General features: G+C 54.6%; 1 protein-coding gene and 2 non-coding genes across 3 annotated transcripts; 1 reads left to right on the forward strand and 2 right to left on the reverse strand.

The window, feature by feature from the left end:
• Positions 1-15: 15 nt before the first annotated feature.
• LOC120509120 (sodium/nucleoside cotransporter 1-like) lies at positions 16-11,106 on the reverse strand. The gene is made up of 17 exons (XM_039723436.1): positions 8,267-11,106; positions 8,069-8,160; positions 7,635-7,726; positions 7,070-7,259; positions 6,611-6,752; positions 5,757-5,870; positions 5,303-5,380; positions 4,895-4,975; positions 4,484-4,564; positions 4,211-4,336; positions 2,924-3,054; positions 2,581-2,749; positions 2,226-2,423; positions 1,664-1,745; positions 1,069-1,167; positions 517-628; positions 16-424 (listed from the first exon to the last, which is right to left on the reverse strand). Exons 1-17 carry the CDS (start codon positions 8,333-8,335, stop codon positions 301-303), a joined length of 1,980 nt encoding a protein of 659 aa, XP_039579370.1. The 5' UTR covers positions 8,336-11,106; the 3' UTR covers positions 16-300.
• Positions 10,904-10,975, forward strand: TRNAH-GUG. The gene has a single exon. It is a non-coding gene; the product is annotated as a tRNA-His (tRNA).
• A 702-nt stretch (positions 11,107-11,808) lies between the features above and the next one.
• TRNAH-GUG lies at positions 11,809-11,880 on the reverse strand. Its single transcript has one exon. It is a non-coding gene; the product is annotated as a tRNA-His (tRNA).
• Between the last annotated feature and the right edge of the window lie 6,398 nt (positions 11,881-18,278).

Below are 18,278 nucleotides of genomic sequence, written 5' to 3' on the forward strand. Positions count from 1 at the left end.
ACAGGGGCTCAGCTTGCAGGGTCTGCAGTGGGCATGGGGTGCAGCCCCAGCAAAGGTCCTTGTGCTGTGTGTGATAGTCAGGGGCCAGAAGGAGTCTGAGGGCAAGCACATAAGGGCTGCCATAATTTATTTGGGAGCTGCTCCCTTGTGTCCATGGGGCCAGCAACTAAGGGTGAAGGTTGCGAGGGGCACGCAGCTGTCCATCAGCATTGGAGTGGAGAAGACCAGATGCTCAGGTTTCTGTTGGGGCTTTTTCTGCTTTTGGGGATAGGCCTTGAAGTCCCTGGTGTTCCCCCAGTTCTAGAATGTCCCTGCACAGGATGTGTGGTTGTAGTACGTGCAGCACTCCTTGTGCCACAGCACGCTCTGTGTCTGCTCAGCCCAGGATCCCGTGAAGGACAGAGTCCCATTCTGGAGCACTGAGCTGGAAGGAGAGACACAGGGTCAGGACAAGCTGCTGCCCACCACCTGGCTCCTTGGGCAGGACCAGATGGCTCTGGGGCCCTTCACACCCACCTGGCAAAGAGCTGCTTACAGCAGGTGTACATGGTGTAGCTGGTCGAGCTGAAGTTGGTGCTGCTGAAGAACATTGCACAGTCACCCACCTCTGTTGGCACGTGGAGGAGACCTGGGGGACAAGGTCTTCTGTTGGGACTTAAGAGGGACCATGGATCCAAATTCCATACCCCAAGCAAGCTGTGAGCCCTGTACCCCATGCCTGCTCACAAGTCCCACACCCTGACTATACTTGCTTGCAAATCCTGCACCTGGGACTGTGCAGGTCCCAGCTCAACCCACAAGAATTCAGGAAACTCCTTGCCATACTCCAAAAGTTGCCCTTGAATTGTTCCAGCCCAGAGAAGGATGAAGGGTGCCAGGAGAGCTGTTGGGCTTGGGCTGCCCTGGCAGAGCCATGACGGGAGAAGCAGGGTTTGAAGGCTCTGGCAGAGCCATGGGGAGACAGGCCAGCCACCTCCATCCCTGAATGCTGCATTCGTGGGGTCTTCAGCCCTGTGCCTGTCCCTTCCTGCATCCCTCTGGCCCTGCTGCCAGTGGGCAGAGACCTACCTGCCAGGCAGGCATTGAGCATGGAGACACACATGCCAGTGAGCAGGGCCCGCAGCACCACGGAGGCAAAGTCACTCTTGCGCTGGGGCACCATGGAAGCTGTGGGGGCAAAACAGACAGGGGGGTGAGTCAGATCCTTGCTCCAGCTCTACTCTGGGTCGGGGACAGATAGGGACATCACGATAGCTTCTTCAGTCCTGAGCTGGCTCTGCCACATAGTGCCCTGCCCACCCCAACTCCTGCTGTCTGGAGGATGTGGTGATCCCAGCCAGCACCCAGTGTCTGTCCTGGCAGAGCACTGTGCCCACCCTGCACCCATGGGTGATCCACCAGAGCCCTGAGCACTCCTAGCACTGGAGTCTCTGCTCTTTCCCCTGTGGCTGAGTGACACCCAAGGTTTGGTGTTGCTCTTGCCCATGAGTTCAGTACAAAACCATCCTGGTTGCCTCATGCAAATCTTGGTTTTTATCTGGCAGAGACTGAACATGGAGGCTTGAGGACAGCAAATTCCTCCTGCCTCAGCTGAGCTCTTGCTCTCTGACCCAGGACCCCACTCCCTGAGTGCCCAGGCACTCCGGATGTCAGTCACACTCACACAGGCCTCCCAGCGTGATGCCAATGGAGCTGAGGTTGGCGAATCCACAGAGGGCAAAGGTGGTGATGCTCTCGGCTCGCTCCTGTAGGGCACAGCAGCAGGGGATAGTCACTTCTGGCCAGGAGCAGCCCCAGAGCATCCACAGCTGAGCACCACATTGGAACTCCCACATAGATAGAAGGCCCCACCCCAACCCCTTCTCTGTAAGCTATTTTTGGGAGCAAGGATGAAGGCTCTTCCTGGAAGAGTCTGGGCTGGGGGAACAATGGGCCCTGTAGCACCATGATCTGTCCATCAAGGAGCAGGATAAATGGGAAATGGCTTCACTGACTCCTTCCTCCCACACCCAGCCATTAGCAAACATCTAAGTCCAACTGGATATAGGTCCCCTCCCACTCCCAGCACCATCATCCTGCTTCAATGATCTTAGAGGACTTTTCCAACTAAATGGTTCAATGATCCTCTGCCTGCCCACCACCCGCCTGTCTAGCCAAGTGCCATGCCCCATTCCAGCTGGCTCTATCCCTGCCCTGTGCCTGGCAGGGTGGCAGGTGCCCCTCACAGATATCCACTGCTTCCGGCTCCCGTCCCACTCCTCCAGGCCCATCAGACGGTTCTTCTTGTATGTGGACAGCTGCTGGTATGCCACAAACTCATTCAGGAAGATCTTGATCCCCAGGAGCTCAGCCACCAGCGGTGAGTCTGCCCAGTCTGCCCCCATGAGAAAGGCCAGAGGCATGAGGACATAGGAGCAGATCACCTGGAAAAGCATCCCAGAAGGGAACGACTCAGAGCTGACCTACGCAGCCACTGCCAGCGTTTGCCAAAAACCCAGCAAGGGCCTCAGCAGCCCACTGAGGCAGTGGGCAAGGGTGGGGATGGGTGGGGGATGCAGCTCTGTCAGCTCTTGGGGATACCTGGAAGGTAAGACCCTGGATGTCTACCATCTCCCCGAACCAGCGGAGGGCAGCGTTGATGAACTCCAGCACGGCCAAGAAGGCGATGAGGTTGGCCGCAATGTTGGCCACGAGCCCCACGGAGGCGGCAGCCCCGTTGCTAGCAGCTTCCAAGATGTTCTGCTCTTCCCTGCATGGAAAAAGACCCCAAGATACTCATCTGGCTGGGCATCCCTGGGCTGCCAGGTCAGCGCTCGCTCCATGGATGTGTGCACACCACAGGCACCCCAAAGTGCCACCACGGCTTCCCTGCAGTACACGGACACGTGCAGCCCCACTCCACTGCCCCTCTCCTCACACTCACCCACGGGAGAGGCGGATGCTTGCTTTGCCCTTGAACTTGGACTCCTCCACTTCAGGGTAGACAAGTTTGGCCATGGCGAGGGCACAGGGCGCAGCCATCACAGAAGCTGCGATCAGTGACGCTGCATCAATCTGCAACGTGCACACCAGAGGCATAGGCACCTCTGCGCAGGGCTGTGCCCGTCACCTGCCACCCCAGGGCGTGCCAGCACGTGGCTGCCATCAGCCAGCGACACTCAGAGCAGTTCAGGGCTCTCCTCTTGCTGAAGGTGGGAAAATTGGCTGTTTTCCCATCTAAGCAGCCGTGCACGTGGGGCAGCTTGCCATCACGGAGGCAATTGCTGGAGCTGCAGCGATTGTAGCCTTGGTGATGTTAATCTCTCCTGCTGTTTGACTTAATCATAATGGTTCTTGTCCCTTCCTTGTCCCTTTTTATTGTATCAGAGCAATAGTTTGAATAACACTGTTACCTTCTACCTGCTGACCAAGGGCCAAGCTCCCAGCCTCACCCCTCTGCTGGCAACATCTCATTTCTCTGACCTTTCACCTTTGGTTCCCCATTTAAGGAGACTAATTAATGTTTAAATAGCAGGAGCTCAGGCAGCAGGTTAAGGGAAAGGTTTGTTTGGAGCACTGATGAACTGGAGAGGGCATCCCTGGAGGCTTGGTGCCAGAAGTGCCCAGGCAGTGCTGGAGGAGCGGGGATTCTTCCCTTGGGAGAAGAGGAAGGGGGGTGGGCATTGCTGTTTCTGTTTAAAAGGGGGTTGGAGGGGAGACACTGCTCAGTGATAGCCAGTGAAAAGGTGAGAATCACAGGCACAGTTTCAGTTGAATATAAGGAAAAATTGTGGGGGAAACCAGAGAGGCTGGGAGAGATTTCCATCCATAAGATGTTCACCACTAACCTGGACATCCCCTCAGTTGCCATAACCTCAGTTGGCAGGAGGGTGGATCAGAGACCCCCCACCAGAGGCTCTTTCCAGGCTATATTATCCCAGGATTCTGTGGGATTTGCTCTGCTCTCTGTGCAGGGACACATGGTAAGGGTCCCATAGCACTGCCTTCTACCTGGCAGGGCTCTAGGGCTCTGGCCAGGCCAGCAAAGGTGGGGCTGGATGAGGTGTCTTTGGGACAAGGTGAGTCTGGACACCCTGCTCTCATTCTGCTTATGGAAGGGGACCATGAGGCGCCTGCTGGGGGTCTTCCCTCATCCCCAAGTCCGGGGCAGTTCTTGCATGTCAGTACCCTGTGGCAGGGAGCAGCTGGATCCAGCTGGTCGTGCACTCACCCCAAAGGATATGTAGGCTCCCATCACGCTGCCTGCGATGGTGGAAAAGCCACCAGTCATCACAGCATGGATCTCTGACAGGGTCATGTCCGTGAGGTACGGGCGGATGAGCAGCGGGGCTTCTGTCTGTGGAAGAGAAAACCCTGCTGTCCTCAGGATGGGGCCATACAGGGCCACAGATATCATAGGGAGGGAGAAGACAGACCCTTTCTCCAGGGCAGGCTTAGCTGCAAGCACTGAGGAGCTGGATCTGCTGCCAGACCAGGACCTTACCTGTCCCACAAAAATGTTGCCTGCCACACTGAGAGTCTCAGTGGCAGTGGTGCCCATTGAGATTTGAAGCAGCCAGGATATCTGGGGATAGACAAGGCCACTGTGTTGGCAGAGGCTCCAGGCACCCTGCCACCATACCCATGAAGCCAGGCACTGTTTGGCCCCTGCATGGAGGTGATCCTGGGAAGCACCCCCAGACCAGGTGGAAACATCAGCTCTAAGGTTCAGGTTTTTCAGCTTTCTGAGAAGGACATGCTAGAAAGACAGGGGTTGTGTCTATCCTTTTAATCATCCCAAATTAGTACCATGACAATTTTCCTAGGACATCTCTCAGCTGACCATAATAGACAGAGAACCCAACAGCTTCCTCCTCTTTCCACCGCCATCCCAGATCAAGGAATGAGGCCCTACCTTCTGAATAAGCCACTGCATGACACCGAGGTAGTAGAGGATGGACATCACACAGCTGAAGAAAACAATGATGGGCAGGGTCTGCAGGCAAGGCACAGGGTTAAAGGAGTGCTGAGCCACACATCCCAGCACTTCTGGGCACCAGGCTGGGCATGGTGTGGTACTGCACTGCCAGCCCACGCTACTGGGGTGCCACAACACTCAGCAGGCTGGCAGGAGGGACAGGGACCACTGCAAATCCTCCATGGCACTGAGGAAGTCCACAGGTGGATACACAGCTGAGGGAGATCCATCTCTGAGATGGCTGAGCTCTACCACAGCACATCTGGCTGCATTTAGCTCTGTGCTCTCCAGGACCCAGCAAAGAGGCAGACAAGAAAACCTCCCATTCCCCATTCTTTGACTGACCTGGAAGGCAAAGACTTCTTCAATGAGTGTGTTCCCAAAGACAAAGCTGGAGCCAGCTGTGGTGTAGCCCAGGAAGTACTGCAAGGGAGGAAGTTACACTGTAGGACAGCGATCTCCATCAGGTCCTTCCCTGGTATCTCATTCTGCCTAATGAGGGGCTGTGCCCCCAGTCCCACAGCTCACTTCACTGCACACCAGACAATGACCCTCAGACCTAAGATGGGGATACTGGTGGGCTGTCCCAAAGCCACAGGGCTCTGCTACAGCCTGGAAGGGAGAAAACACTGAGGGCTCTGGGCTGCTGCAGGCAACCAGAGAAGAGCTGCCTCCCCTCCAGTCCTGAACAAAAGTGTTTGTGAGCATGCAATCCCTGCCATGTCCCCTCCCCATGCCACACTGCTTTTCCTGTTCATCTCAGGGCACAGGCACAGGATGGGATGAGTAGATGCAGTACCTGGACCTGGTCTCCCAGCCACTGGAAAGCTTGGGTGCCGGGAGTCGTTCGGAGGACAAAGAGTCCGAGTAAGAACTCCAAACCAAGACCCCAGAAAACAGCTCTCCAGGACACCTGGGGACAAAAAGCAGAACAGGAGCTGAAATGTTTTCAAGGTCTACAGGCTTCCCCTTCTTGTTTCCAGCTGCTGCAACAGCAGCACATGACAAACACCACACATTGCCCAGGGGTGAAAATCATGGGGAGACTGATAGAGTGTCACAGAAACTGACAAACGTGGGTTGGTGACAGAGCCAGAAATGATTTGGTGAGACTCTGGAACTGGCTGGCACATAATTTGCCAGGTTGACCTGGGATAAAAGCACAAAGACCTTATGATGACTGCTAGCATAGACCTGCTAGACTGAAACTGTCTGTTCAAAAACCCTTTGGAGGAGCAGGATAGAGGGACTGCCCAAAGCATTGCAGCAGTTTGGGCTGGAAGGCACCAGGACTTCAATCACTTCTGACCAAGGCTCCCAAGGCACCTGAAGCCCAGGTGTGGGTCTGGTGCTGGGTTTCTGGGTCTGACCCCTATGAGGGACATGGCAGAAAACAGGACAGAGGCAATGCAGGGCAGCCCTGGGGTGGGAAGTGGGAAGGAGAGCAATGGGAAGAAGAGCAGTGAGGTGGTTTTGGGGTCTATGCACCCAACCAGTTCAGCTCCCCAGGCTGCACCCAGTTCTGCCCAGCTCTGCTGGGCTTCTGCTTCCTCCAGAGAAGGGGATACCAGGGGAACAAAGCACTTGTGCTCCAGTGCTGGGTGGCCACTCCTGCGAGGGGACTGATGGTCAGGTCACACCTGGAACACGTACCGCTCTGTGGTGCTTGGAGCAGGCAAACAGGAACAGCACCAAAAAGCTGAAGCCACCTAATGAGATGAGCTGCTCTGGGTTTCTGCCAGTGTCCAAAACCAGCCACACAATAAGGCCTGCCAGGAGGGCCACCCACAGGATCCTGCAGAGGAAACCCCAGACTGTCAGCAAGATGATGTTCCCATAGGGAGAGAAGCTCATGAAGGAAAGGAGCTGATTGTGATGGAATTGCCACGGCAGGGTCCATGTATCTGAAGAGACCTGGAGCTCAGCCACAAGCAAGGGCTGTGAACAGCCATCACTACAGAGGCAGGGCAGACAGACATCTCTGCAATGGCTTTTAAGGGGTCCCCAGGCTGGGCCATGCTCACCATTTGGCTCACCAGCATGACACACGCAGAGCCATGGGAGGGAACCCAGGTGCTGGGAAGGATCTGGCCCTTCCTTCTCCTGACTCACCATTTCAGCCACGGCCAGCACTTTTGGAAGCACTTCCCAACGGGGCGGAGGAGCAGCAGAACCTTTGCCCCACAGTGCTTCTGGAAGATCTCCCAGCAGATAAAGAAGACAACCACAGCAGTTATGACCACCAAGGCAAGGGCTCGCTGGAAGTTGAGGTAACAGGCCGCAATGAAGTAGCACAGGTAGGCTGGAGAAGGCACACTGAGAGTCAGAAACATCAGGGCTGTAGGATCATGGGTTCATAACTCACTGGGGCCAACCACGAGGTTCATTTCCTCCCAGTGTCCTTCCCTGGCCACCCTTGAGGATCCCAGCTTTGTGTGAGGAGGCCTTAAGAGCACCCCCCCAGCAGGGAGCAGAAGGGGAACAGTGAACCTTTGGGCAGGTAGAGGAAGGGCAGGGGGACAGTGAGGTGAAGATAGAACTGGGCAGCAGTGGTGCAGTGAGGCTGCTGGGAGTGGATACAACCCCACACACTTGACAGTGTTCAATCAATGGAGTCTCGAGGCACAGCCAGCCAAAGGGGTGGGGACGTGGAGTCTCAGTGACAGCAAGTCCTCACCTACTCCAAGGAGCCCCAGGACAACTCTTCTCAACACCTTGGCATGAACCTTGCAGAAATGCCTTGCCTTGGATGCCGGCTGCAGGGCCTTCCTGGGGAGAGTCACACGCCAGAGACGGGAGAGACCCAGAGATGGACATGGAAGATCAGCCCAAGCCAAGCCAAACCACCCCAAGTGCAGCCAACCCACCAAAGCCAGGCCATGAGCATAGCTCCTGCTGGGCACTTCCAGCAGCAGGAGGTGGTGCAGGTAGGCCATGGTGAGAAACCCCAGCACTCACCATCACCTGCTTTGGGGACAGACACCTGCCAGTGGCACCCTACAAGGCCACACGGAGCCATCAGACACTGTCCCCACCTCAACACCACCCTGCTCTGCTCCCAAACCAGGTTTGTCTCTGGCAGAGCTCACACATCTGTGCAGATTGTCCCACCTGCAGTAGGAGGAGAATCTCCCTTTCCCTTCTCTTCTCTCCTCTTGGTTCTCACTTGGACCACCACATTCCTCATAGTGTCTGTTCTCTCCCTGGAAAACATCATTAACTGGAAATGTACTCAAATGAGAAGGGAAGGGAAGGGAAGGGAAGGGAAGGGAAGGGAAGGGAAGGGAAGGGAAGGGAAGGGGAACTTACCTCGAAGCTAAAAGCTGGGTTGTCTCTGCCCTTGTCAAGGCTGTCCAGGGTTATCTGGTTTCCTTCCATCTCCAGAAGCTCCTTTGCTTCAGTGTATGTCAGAAACCTTGGGAGGGTCTAATGGTGGCTGGGGAGAGCAAAATGGGATCATCTCTGGGAAGCTCAAATGTCCCACTCTGTTTTCAGTTTTGGGTCTCTGAGAGGAGAACACCCCTTGCAGTCAGTATTCAGAGCAGGTCCTGCCCCAGCACATCAAGGGACCATGCTGTGGGGTCCTCAGGCCATGGTGCTGGTGGGCTGAGTTCCTTGTTCTCCTGTAACTCTAGAGAGCTCTTTACTCTGCCATGCCTCCAAGGAATTATAGGAGAGGACTGTATGCAGCAGGGAGTGCTGGTACTCCTCCTCCAAGTTGGTGACAGTGTCCACCAGCCTCTGTGAGCCCCTTTGCAAGAGGGATTTTTCAAAAAGTATCCTTCATCCTCAAAAGGTCATGGTACGACCAAGTAAGATGAGGAAGAAGATCCTTTCATGCTGATAATTAACACAGTGGAGGAACGAGGGGTAGGAATGACTGGTAGTTTGCATAGGGACTGGTCCTAAAAGAGAACTGGGAGAACTGGTCCAGCAAACCCAGAAGAACCAGTGTTATGCCAGGGCAGGAACCACTCGAGCATCCCATCTCGACACCCTCCCAGTTCCCCTACCTGGAGAAGGATGAGGGAAGAGCAGACAGTTGCAGGCAAGGCAGTGATTGACTGTAGAAGCACTTCTGTATGAGGACAGAGGCAGTAGATGTTGTCTTTGCTTTGAGGAGAATTGTAGAGCTCTGTGTGGAGAAAGATCATCACCAGTTTCTCTCAGTGCCCACTGAAGGGAAAGACTCAGCCCCAAATGCAACAGGTGAAGGTGGGGAGTTTTTGAGAACATCCCCCTCATCATGGGACCTCATGGCAGCTGAGGGTGGAGTGGCCAGGGCTCCACAGGCTGGCAGAGCCACCACAGGGAATCACTGGGGTGTCCTGGCCCCGTGTGTCCCCGGCTCATGGCTCCTCAGCAGCAGGGCAGGACCCAGGGCCATGGGAACCCAGGAGCTCACACCCCCTCCAGGGCCTCCAGCATCGCTGGTGCTCCTGGTGCTCAGGGATGTCTCTCCAGGACCCTGGCAGAGATCAGGAGCTGATCCCCCCTCCCTGAGTCCACCACCACTCCAAGGACAGTCCCCAGTGCCCATCTGGCCTCAGTGACCCCTCCAGGATCTCACAGAGTTCCAGGATCATCCCAGGTTCTTGGCAGTGCTGCTGTCTCAGGCTCAGCGCCTGCCAGGGCTGATCCCACCTCCTTGTCCCCCACCCTGCCAGCCCCAAAACCTCTTGTTTTGGTGCAGCCTCATTGGCTGCCGTCCCCTCAGGAGCGGGACCACATGGACAGGCAGATAACGAGGGAGGGAGCGGAGGAGTGCCCGCAGTGTCCCCTGCATACCTGTGTCCCCGCGCACTCCTGTTCCTTGTGTCCCCCGCAGCCTCTGGAGCAGCGTGGCCGCTGGACCCTGTGCCCTGTGTCCCTGCACCCCGCGTCCTCACAGCCCCGGTGGCCTCATCCCCGCGTCCTCACAGCCCCGCTGGCCTCGTGCCCTCCCTGGCCTCACGGTTCCCCCGCCCTGGCAGCCGCCGTCCCCCGGCACTCACCCGCCAGCGCCGCCGGCCCCGCAGCGCCCGGTCCCTGTCCCGGTTACCCATTAACAGCTCGGTCCAAAGAGCTGGGCTGGGCGCCGGGGCCGCTCCGGCTCCTCCCGGGGCTCCCGCCCGGCTGCCGGGAAGGGCGGGCAGGGGGAGCCCGGCGGCGTGGCCGTGCAGGGCACCGTGCCATCCACAGAAAGGGCAGCCGCGGGACTTTCCCCCCTGGCAAAACGAGCCTTCAGGAGAGAGATTGAAAGTAGAAATCAAACTCCATCCCGGGAAATGTTTCCCAAAGAAAACCAGGGTGGCCCCAAGGTTTCAGTGGCATGAAGTCATGTCCCCTGGTCCCCTCGGGGTGGAAGCCAACAAACACATCCCCTTGCACTGTGTGTCCGGAACCAACTTTTCACGCGGGATGAAGGGAATCCTACGCCCAGGTTTGTGCGCTCTGCTGGCACCTCCCACTCTTTGTTTGCACAGGGAGGGGTGATGTGGCTCCGCGGGTGCCAAATCAGGGCTGGCAGGAATCAGTTCAGACACTGGTGATCGACGATACCACGGGGCACTCGGGGCACCACGTGCCACACGCCGTAAACAAACAACAAACCTCTCTCTGTGCCACCCCCGCGCCTTCTCCCTGCGGATCCGGCCAATCCCGCCGCTACAGCTGCCCCGGCTCGGGGACGGGCGTGCGGGTGACAAAGGGGCAAACCCCGAGAGCTGCGGGGCGACGCTGGTCTGAGCTCCCTCACAGCGCCCGGGCAAGGTGCCCCAGCCCCGCGTGTGGCACTCAGGGCTCACCCGGAGCCAGCCCCGCGTGTGGCACGGGACAGGCACAGCCACCCCGCGTGTGACAAGGGACACTCACGCCTCACCCACACAGCCCCGCCCCACCTCACGTCAGCGCCCTCAGCCTCAACTGCCGCCGCGCCGAGCCGCCGCCACGGAGCCCCGGTAGCGCGCCGTGATCGTATAGTGGTTAGTACTCTGCGTTGTGGCCGCAGCAACCTCGGTTCGAATCCGAGTCACGGCATCGCCCGGCGGTACCACGGCACACGGGCTCCTGTTTTTGCCACCGCTGGTTAAATTAATAATTTAATATAGTTGTTCTCTTTTATTATTTTGAATTTAACTTTATTGATTTTAATTGATTTAATTTTTTTATTTAATTTATTTTCGTTTAATCCTATTGCATTTTATCTGTTTAATGTAACTTAATTTTGATTTTAGTTTCTAATTTTTACTGTTTTATTGTTATACTTAATACTATTTTCTTTAATTTTCTTTATTCTATTCTATTTTAAATTTTTATTTATTTACCTTTATGTCATCAATTGTTATTTTTCGTTTCGTTTTTTCTATTTTAATAGTTCATTTTATTTTAATAGATAGTTTTTTATTATTTTAAATTTAATTAAGTAGTTATTTTATTATATTTACTTTTATTTTACTTAATCTAGTGGTATAATTTTATTATTTTTTTAAATACCTTTTATTTAACTTAATTTTTAAATTATATTTTTTCAATTTTACTCTTACTTTGTTTCTCATTCTCTCATCTCCTCTCGTCTTCTTTTGTTCTATTTTAAAATTTAATTTTATTATTTTATTTATTATTTCTACTTTTATGGGTTTTTTTTCATCTTATGTTATTTTCTTGTTTTCAGTCCCTCCGCTCCTTCTCTCCCCGGCGCCCGCTGACCCCCGCGCCGGGCCCAGCTCAGCCCCGCAGCCCGGCCGGCAACCGCCAGAAAAAAAGAAAGAAAAATGAAGTATTGGCACGACGAGACAAAAAAAAACGGAGCATGCGGTGGTTCAGGGAAAAGGCAAAAATGGGAGCCCGTGTGCCGTGGTACCGCCGGGCGATGCCGTGACTCGGATTCGAACCGAGGTTGCTGCGGCCACAACGCAGAGTACTAACCACTATACGATCACGGCGCGCTACCGGGGCTCCGTGGCGGCGGCTCGGCGCGGCGGCAGTTGGGGCTGAGGGCGCTGACGTGAGGCGGGGCGGGGCCGCGTGTGGGTGAGGCGTGAGTGTCCCTTGTCACACGCGGGGTGACTCTGGCTGTCCCCTGCCACAGGCGGGGTGGCTCTGGCGCTCCCGCTTCGCCCCCCGGCCATTCCCAGGGCGCAGCGCCAGAGCCCCGTCCCGTGTTCCCCGCTCGCTGGTGATGGGCCCGGGCTGGGCCTGGCCCTGCGCCCGCCCCGCCATCCCGGCCCGGGCCGAGGCCCCCGCGCTGTCACGGCCCTCAGCCGCCCCCTGGCCCCAGCCCGAGTCTCGCTCCGTGTCTGACCCCCTCACCTCATCCTCTGCCCTCGGCCCGGCGCCCTGCTCTGATCCTGATCCTGACCCGTGCCCTCATCCAGCCCTCTGTATCCTGGGGTAACGCCATTCCCCGAGCTGCAACCTCTCGCTCCCCTGCGTATTTCTCAGGGAGTAGTTTCTCCCAACCACAGGATAAATGAACGACTGGACACAGAGGGATGGGAGAAAATAGAGGGACTAAGGATTTTATGCCCCTGAAACAGCAACAGGTATCAGTCTGTGCCGGACTGTTTGTTTCTCCTGCTCGAGCACATATCAATACCTAATGGCTCTGCTCTCATCACTGCTGCTGCTTTCCTGCTCCCAGTATTAAGGTTCTTTCATTTTCATAGATATGCAAAGAATTCCAAGCACCTGGGATCAAAAAGATTTCTTGACATAAAATATTTCAGAGTGATTGCAGCATGACTCATTCTTTCTGAAGAGCTGGAGCTGGCCATAGAAACATCAGCTCCCTCATACAGGATGAGCTCATCGCTTGTCACACACATGCACCTCCCATGGAAGGGGGTTCAGGCAGGGGCAGGGGACTCCTGCAACCCTGCTGGCCATGTCCCTGCACCCCATCCATCCTGGTGTATCTGCTGCAGATGGAAAATCCTAAATCTAGAACAGTCTTCCTGAGGCTTGGGGCAAACTGGAGAAATGCCCTGTGTGCCTTGATTACTCTGTGAAGTAATTGCTCCTGTTGCCCTGAGCTCATCTTGCTCATAACCAGCCCAAAAGATCTCAGAGTGGTAGAGGAAGACAGAATGGTTTTTTGTGTCTTGCCTTTGTCTATGCTGACCTCATCCTGTCCTCATCAGTTTGCTGGTGTGCACCAGTGCTCCCGCAGCAGTGGTGGGATCCTTTGCAGTGGGAGATGCTCCCCATGTCAAGCTGGCTGACCAGGAGATGCTGAACAGATGTCTGAATGGCCTGAGTGTCCATGTGCTACTGTCCTGCTCCAGCCCCACCTTTCTTCCTCTCTTGACCACATGCCAAAATCCCAGCCCATGCCTCTAGTGGGGCTGCAGGGATGCTGCTTTTGTTCATCTGTGTCCAACCCTGTCACCATCTGTGAACAAGGTAGGTGCAGCAACACTGGAAGGAGATACATGGCTCTCCTCCCATATCCGAGGAGTTTGAGATCATCATCATCCCCTTGACTGCACCAAGGACACAAATCCAGCCAACAGACTCCTGCAGGACAGGTGTGGCTGAGCTGCAGAGCTGGGATCACTGCACCCTCTGAATCCCAGCTCATGAGCTTGTAAAGGGAAAAAGTCCTTGTGCTGCCCTGTGCGTGGCCTCTTGTGCCTTCCTCCACAGTGGCACAGTGCCATCAGCTGGGCCGTGTCCCTGGTGAAGGGATAAGCCCAGCTCCATGTTAGTCTGGACAGCTCTGTTTTGGGCAGGACAGGGTGGTGGAACCCACGGGAATAGTGGGGCACGCTCTGGCAGGACATGCTGTCCATGGCTGGTGGGGACAAGGAACCTACAGTGGCACACAAGATGGGCAGGAGGTTCCTCCTTGGGGATTTGCATGTGCAGGCAGAGTGTGACCCCTGGGGCTGGTGTCAGCTATCCCAGCTCCTGGGCTGGCAGGACGCAGAGCCCATGTTTGGGTGGGTGGATGCTGGGCACGGCTCACACAGGGCACACAGTGTGGGCTCCCTGGTGGCCTGGAGGAGGCAGCGGGGCCTGTGATTTGGCTTCTTGGCAGATGTTTCTAGAATGTGGAAGTTGACAGAATTACAATGACCTCAACTGCTGGAGCAGGAATGGCTGAGATAACACTGCAGCCATACAGGAGAGTCAGCCAAACATGGAAGTAAGCAGGGAGGAGCAAAAGGACCCAGAGATAAGGAACCGGGTGTGGATGAGAAGGAGGAGGCAAGAAACTGCTGCCACCCATCGCTGGCATCGGTGATGGCCTGTCCCAGCAACTTTCTGCCACAGGCTGCCCTCCCCAACAGAACTGGGATGAGAGCACTCCTAAGGGATCCTTGCCTGGCTGTAGGGCCCAAACCATCCTTTGCCACATGCTTTTTAGTCCTGATGGTTTGGACCTGCCAGGATGAAGGAAAAGAGATGAGCTTGTGGGAGCACTGAGAGCCCCATCTGTCTGCTGGGTAACCGATCAGCACCCAGGCAGGATGGTTGCTCCAGGCTCCTCTGCTCTTCCATCCTGCCCTGCCCCTCCATGTCTTTTCTCTGGGCCCTCTGATGCCTGTGGGTTGCATTTTAAAGGTGCCTGGGATGTCAAAACACCAGTGCAGCCAGACAGAGAGTGCTGCTGTGCCCAGACATTGCTACCCTGTGGCACAAATATAAATCTCGCAGCTGGCAGAGGGACAAGTGCAATTCATCACTGCACGGCTGTCCTGGCTGCTCTGCCCCTCGAGCAGCCTCTCCAGCTGCTCCCTCACCGGGGCAGCCCCTGGTCTCCTTTCCCACTCTCAGGAAGGCAGTGGGAGGCAGAGGAATCCCCACCACCTCCTCTTTTTCTTGCAGATTGCTAAAGCAGCTGCAGGAGCAGCGCTGGTGCTGGGGAGGCAGGATGGATGCCAGCACTGAGGAGGTGCTCTGTGTTTTACTGTGATGGAAAAGCAGCGGTGCAGGCCAGTGCTGTCCCCTCTGGCTATTCAGAGGCCATTAATCCAACTTGGAAATTGCTCTGCTGTGGAAATCCCACCTTCCTTCCTAAGGAAATCAGAGCAACTCACCCACAGGCACTGCTGGGGCAGAGCTGGATGCTGAAGCAAGAACAGGGAAAGGTTCTGGGGCTGGGATAATTTGAAGGTGAAGGTTTGTGTGGGTTTCAGGAGTAAAGGACAAAACACCTGAATTGGGAGACAATTGCAATCAACCTGACCTCATTCTGTCCCCACCATCCTCTTCTAGGGCTACAAAAACAGTCTGAGGGCTGGAGCCTGGCTGGGAGAAGTGGGGGGCTTAACCTGGACAAGGCTCCAATGAGACCTCAGAGCCTCTTCCATGCATAAAGGAGCTCCAAAACAGCTGGAGAGGGACTTTGGACAAGGGTCTGGAGGGACAGGACAAGGGGGAATGGCTTCCCACTGCCAGAGGGCAGGGTTAGATGGGATATTGGGAAGGAATTCCTGGCTGAGAGGGTATTGAGATCTTGGCACAGGTTGCCCAGAGCAGCTGTGGCTGTCCCATCCCTGGAAGTGTTCCAGGCCAGGCTGGACAGGTCTTAGAGCAACCTGGTCTAGTGGAAGTTGTCCCTGCCTTGCCTGGCTCCAATGCTCAGAAATCAAAGAAAATGGTACCCAAAATATATGGAGCAGGGATTTATCAAAGCTGTCCTGTCCAACACCCAGGGAGCACAGCTCAGAGCAGCCTCTTGAGCTCTTCCCTTGTGTGTCCAGCATCCAGCTGAAGATGGAATGTGAGGAAAATGTCCTAGGGGAGAACCAGCCATCCTGCAGCCCTAAATAAATGCTGCCACATGTCTGTGTGTGCCCTGCCTGATTCCAGCTGCCAGCCCCAGCCCTCACTCTGCCTTTGTGCACAGCAGGAGCCTCCTCCCGCTGCAGGGATTTATGGCCTGCACACAGCCACCTCTTAACCCAGGCTTGTGCTGCTGCATGGGCAGAAAACAGGCCACCATGAGCTGCCAGGCAGCCTCCAGCCCTCACCTTTCCATTTCTTGCACTCATCTATGAATTCACCTTCATTTTCTGCCTCAGCCCCTTCAGAGAAATTGGGCTGGTGGCAATTGCAATTGATCCCCTCTCTGTGGGAGCAGTGGCCACTGTTTTGCTCTTGTGCACTGAGCCCATCTTCCTGACAGCTGATGACAGCCCTATTAAGAGATATAAGGGGATAGCAGGGTGGGTGTTGCCCACAGGCAACATAAAGCTGTCTGGAGAAGGACCCAGCTGTGTGAGCATGGCTGCTGCAGCTGGATTAATCAAAGCCACCATTAACCCCTTCCCAGGGCACTCAGGTCCCCTGCCAGCCCCACAGCACAGGCCCCCAGCAGCACATTGCTCTGATTGAGCTGCAAATGCTCCAGCTCCCTGGTTTGCTCAGCCTCAGATCGATGAGGGCAGGCAGCTCCAATCAATTCCACTTTAGCACTTGCTATTGAGTTCAGATCCATGCTCTCGCAGCTGGTCCTGTTTCCTTCATTCATTCAGAAGAGGGATTCAGGCATTTTATCCCTGCTGGATGCTGTTTTGTCCTTGCAGGATCAAACCCTTTGGTAGGAGCAAATGAAACCCAAAAATGGAGGGCCAGCAATGAAGGGACTGAATTTGTGCTATGGTTGAAGCCCCAAGAGCATCCACCTGGCTGTCAGAGTGTGGAGTGGCTGGCTGGATGAGGCCATGCAATTTGCATGATATAATAGAGCTGTTGCCACCAAGCCAGCATCTGTCATGAGGTTTTCCTGTCATTATCCTGGTTTTGTTACAGGAAACCTCCTGTGTCTTGGTTCCCCTGTCCCCACGAGACCTGAGAGGGAAGAATTCAGCTCTCTGGGACTTGAGCCCACACAAAATGATTTTGGTAAAAAAAAAAAAATTTAAAAAAAAAACAAAGACTTTACATAATGGCTGTTTGGAAATTTCCCTCAAACCTTGCATTTGTCAGTGAAAGAAGTGTTTCCCCCTCTCTGGGTGTCAGTCCTGCAGTCATTTTTCTCTCCTCTTTTGTCACCCAGCTCTCTCACTGGCCTGTCTCCAGGATGCTGCACCTGAACCTGTGGAAATGAAGTTCCCCAGTGCTCTCCACACCTCCTCAAAGTGTTAATGAGATGATGGACCACATACAGAGCAGTTGTGACACTCGGGCTCCTGATGTGCAGAGGGCTGTCAGTGCAGAGAGCAGAGGCAGGGACAGGGACGAGGCTCGCCATGGCTGAGGTGATGACCAATGGATCTGGCTCCAAGGTGGCAGATGTCTTTCAGCAAGTTGTCATCTCTTCTTTTGGTCAATTAGCTCAATTATACTATCAACTGCATAATGATTTTTTCTTTTTTACAGAAAGGCTGGAGAGCTGTAAAAAGTGCCTGCAGAAATTTGCTCCATTTGGTAAAGACACATGCTTTGTGCATATCCTGCCCAGGCTTTGATGGTTCCCGGGTGCAAATGTGTAGCAACACTTCCCCTGGACATGATCCCTGCCCCTAAAATCTCACAAGTCTCCTTTGTGCTAGTCCTTGCATTTAATATGTATTTATGGATTTTTTTCTCTGGATTTGTGTGGTCTTGTTCCTAAACCACACAGCATCTGCAGCAGCCCCTGGCAGGGAGGGCAGCTGTGTGCTGAGTCTCCTCCTTGTGTTATCACTGTTATTTCAGCCTCTCCCACCTCCCCCAGCTGTGCAGATCTCTGCTCTGATCCCAGCTGTCTCTTCCCTGTACCAAAGAGCCCTGGTCCTTCAGGGACCCCATGTGCAGAGACCTTGGATCCTCCTGTTGCCCTTCTGTGCACCTTTTCCAGCTCTGCTGTATCCTTGGAATAGGGGGGATCAGAAATGCATGTAGACTGGGACTGGCTAGGGAATAGTGATATCTCTGATTTCATCTCTCCTTTTTCCTGACCCTTCCTGTCAGCTTGACAGAGAGTCTTTGAGGTTTTGACCTCTTCTGAGGGGACAGTTTCACAGACTGTCAGAGCTCCCAATCTCAGAACCCTTCACTTTGGACAAGAGCCTGGGCTTGTTTTCCCCATTGTGTCCCTTCCCTAACACTGGCTTTTGTCTCTTTTTATTGCCAACTTCCTAAGCCTCTCAAAGTCCTCCTGCAATGCTTAGCATGCATCCACAATTTCCAGAATAATTCAATATTATTGCAGATTTTGCCGTTGACCTCATCTTGTCAAAAGATCTGCGTCTGGAAATGCAGGGACTTCTGCTGGATCACCTCAGGGGCCTGCTGGCTTTTTCCAAGAAAGCACCAGCTATGAAAAAGAGAAATTCACTGCAAGAGAGCTGTATCAACTCTTCCCCAATATGTCATATTTATCCATCTGTTCCCTAACGATGCCAGTTTC

This window comes from Passer montanus, unplaced genomic scaffold, assembly GCF_014805655.1.
Source record: "Passer montanus isolate IOZ18808 unplaced genomic scaffold, ASM1480565v1 scaffold5, whole genome shotgun sequence".
Classification (NCBI taxonomy): Eukaryota; Metazoa; Chordata; class Aves; order Passeriformes; family Passeridae; genus Passer; species Passer montanus.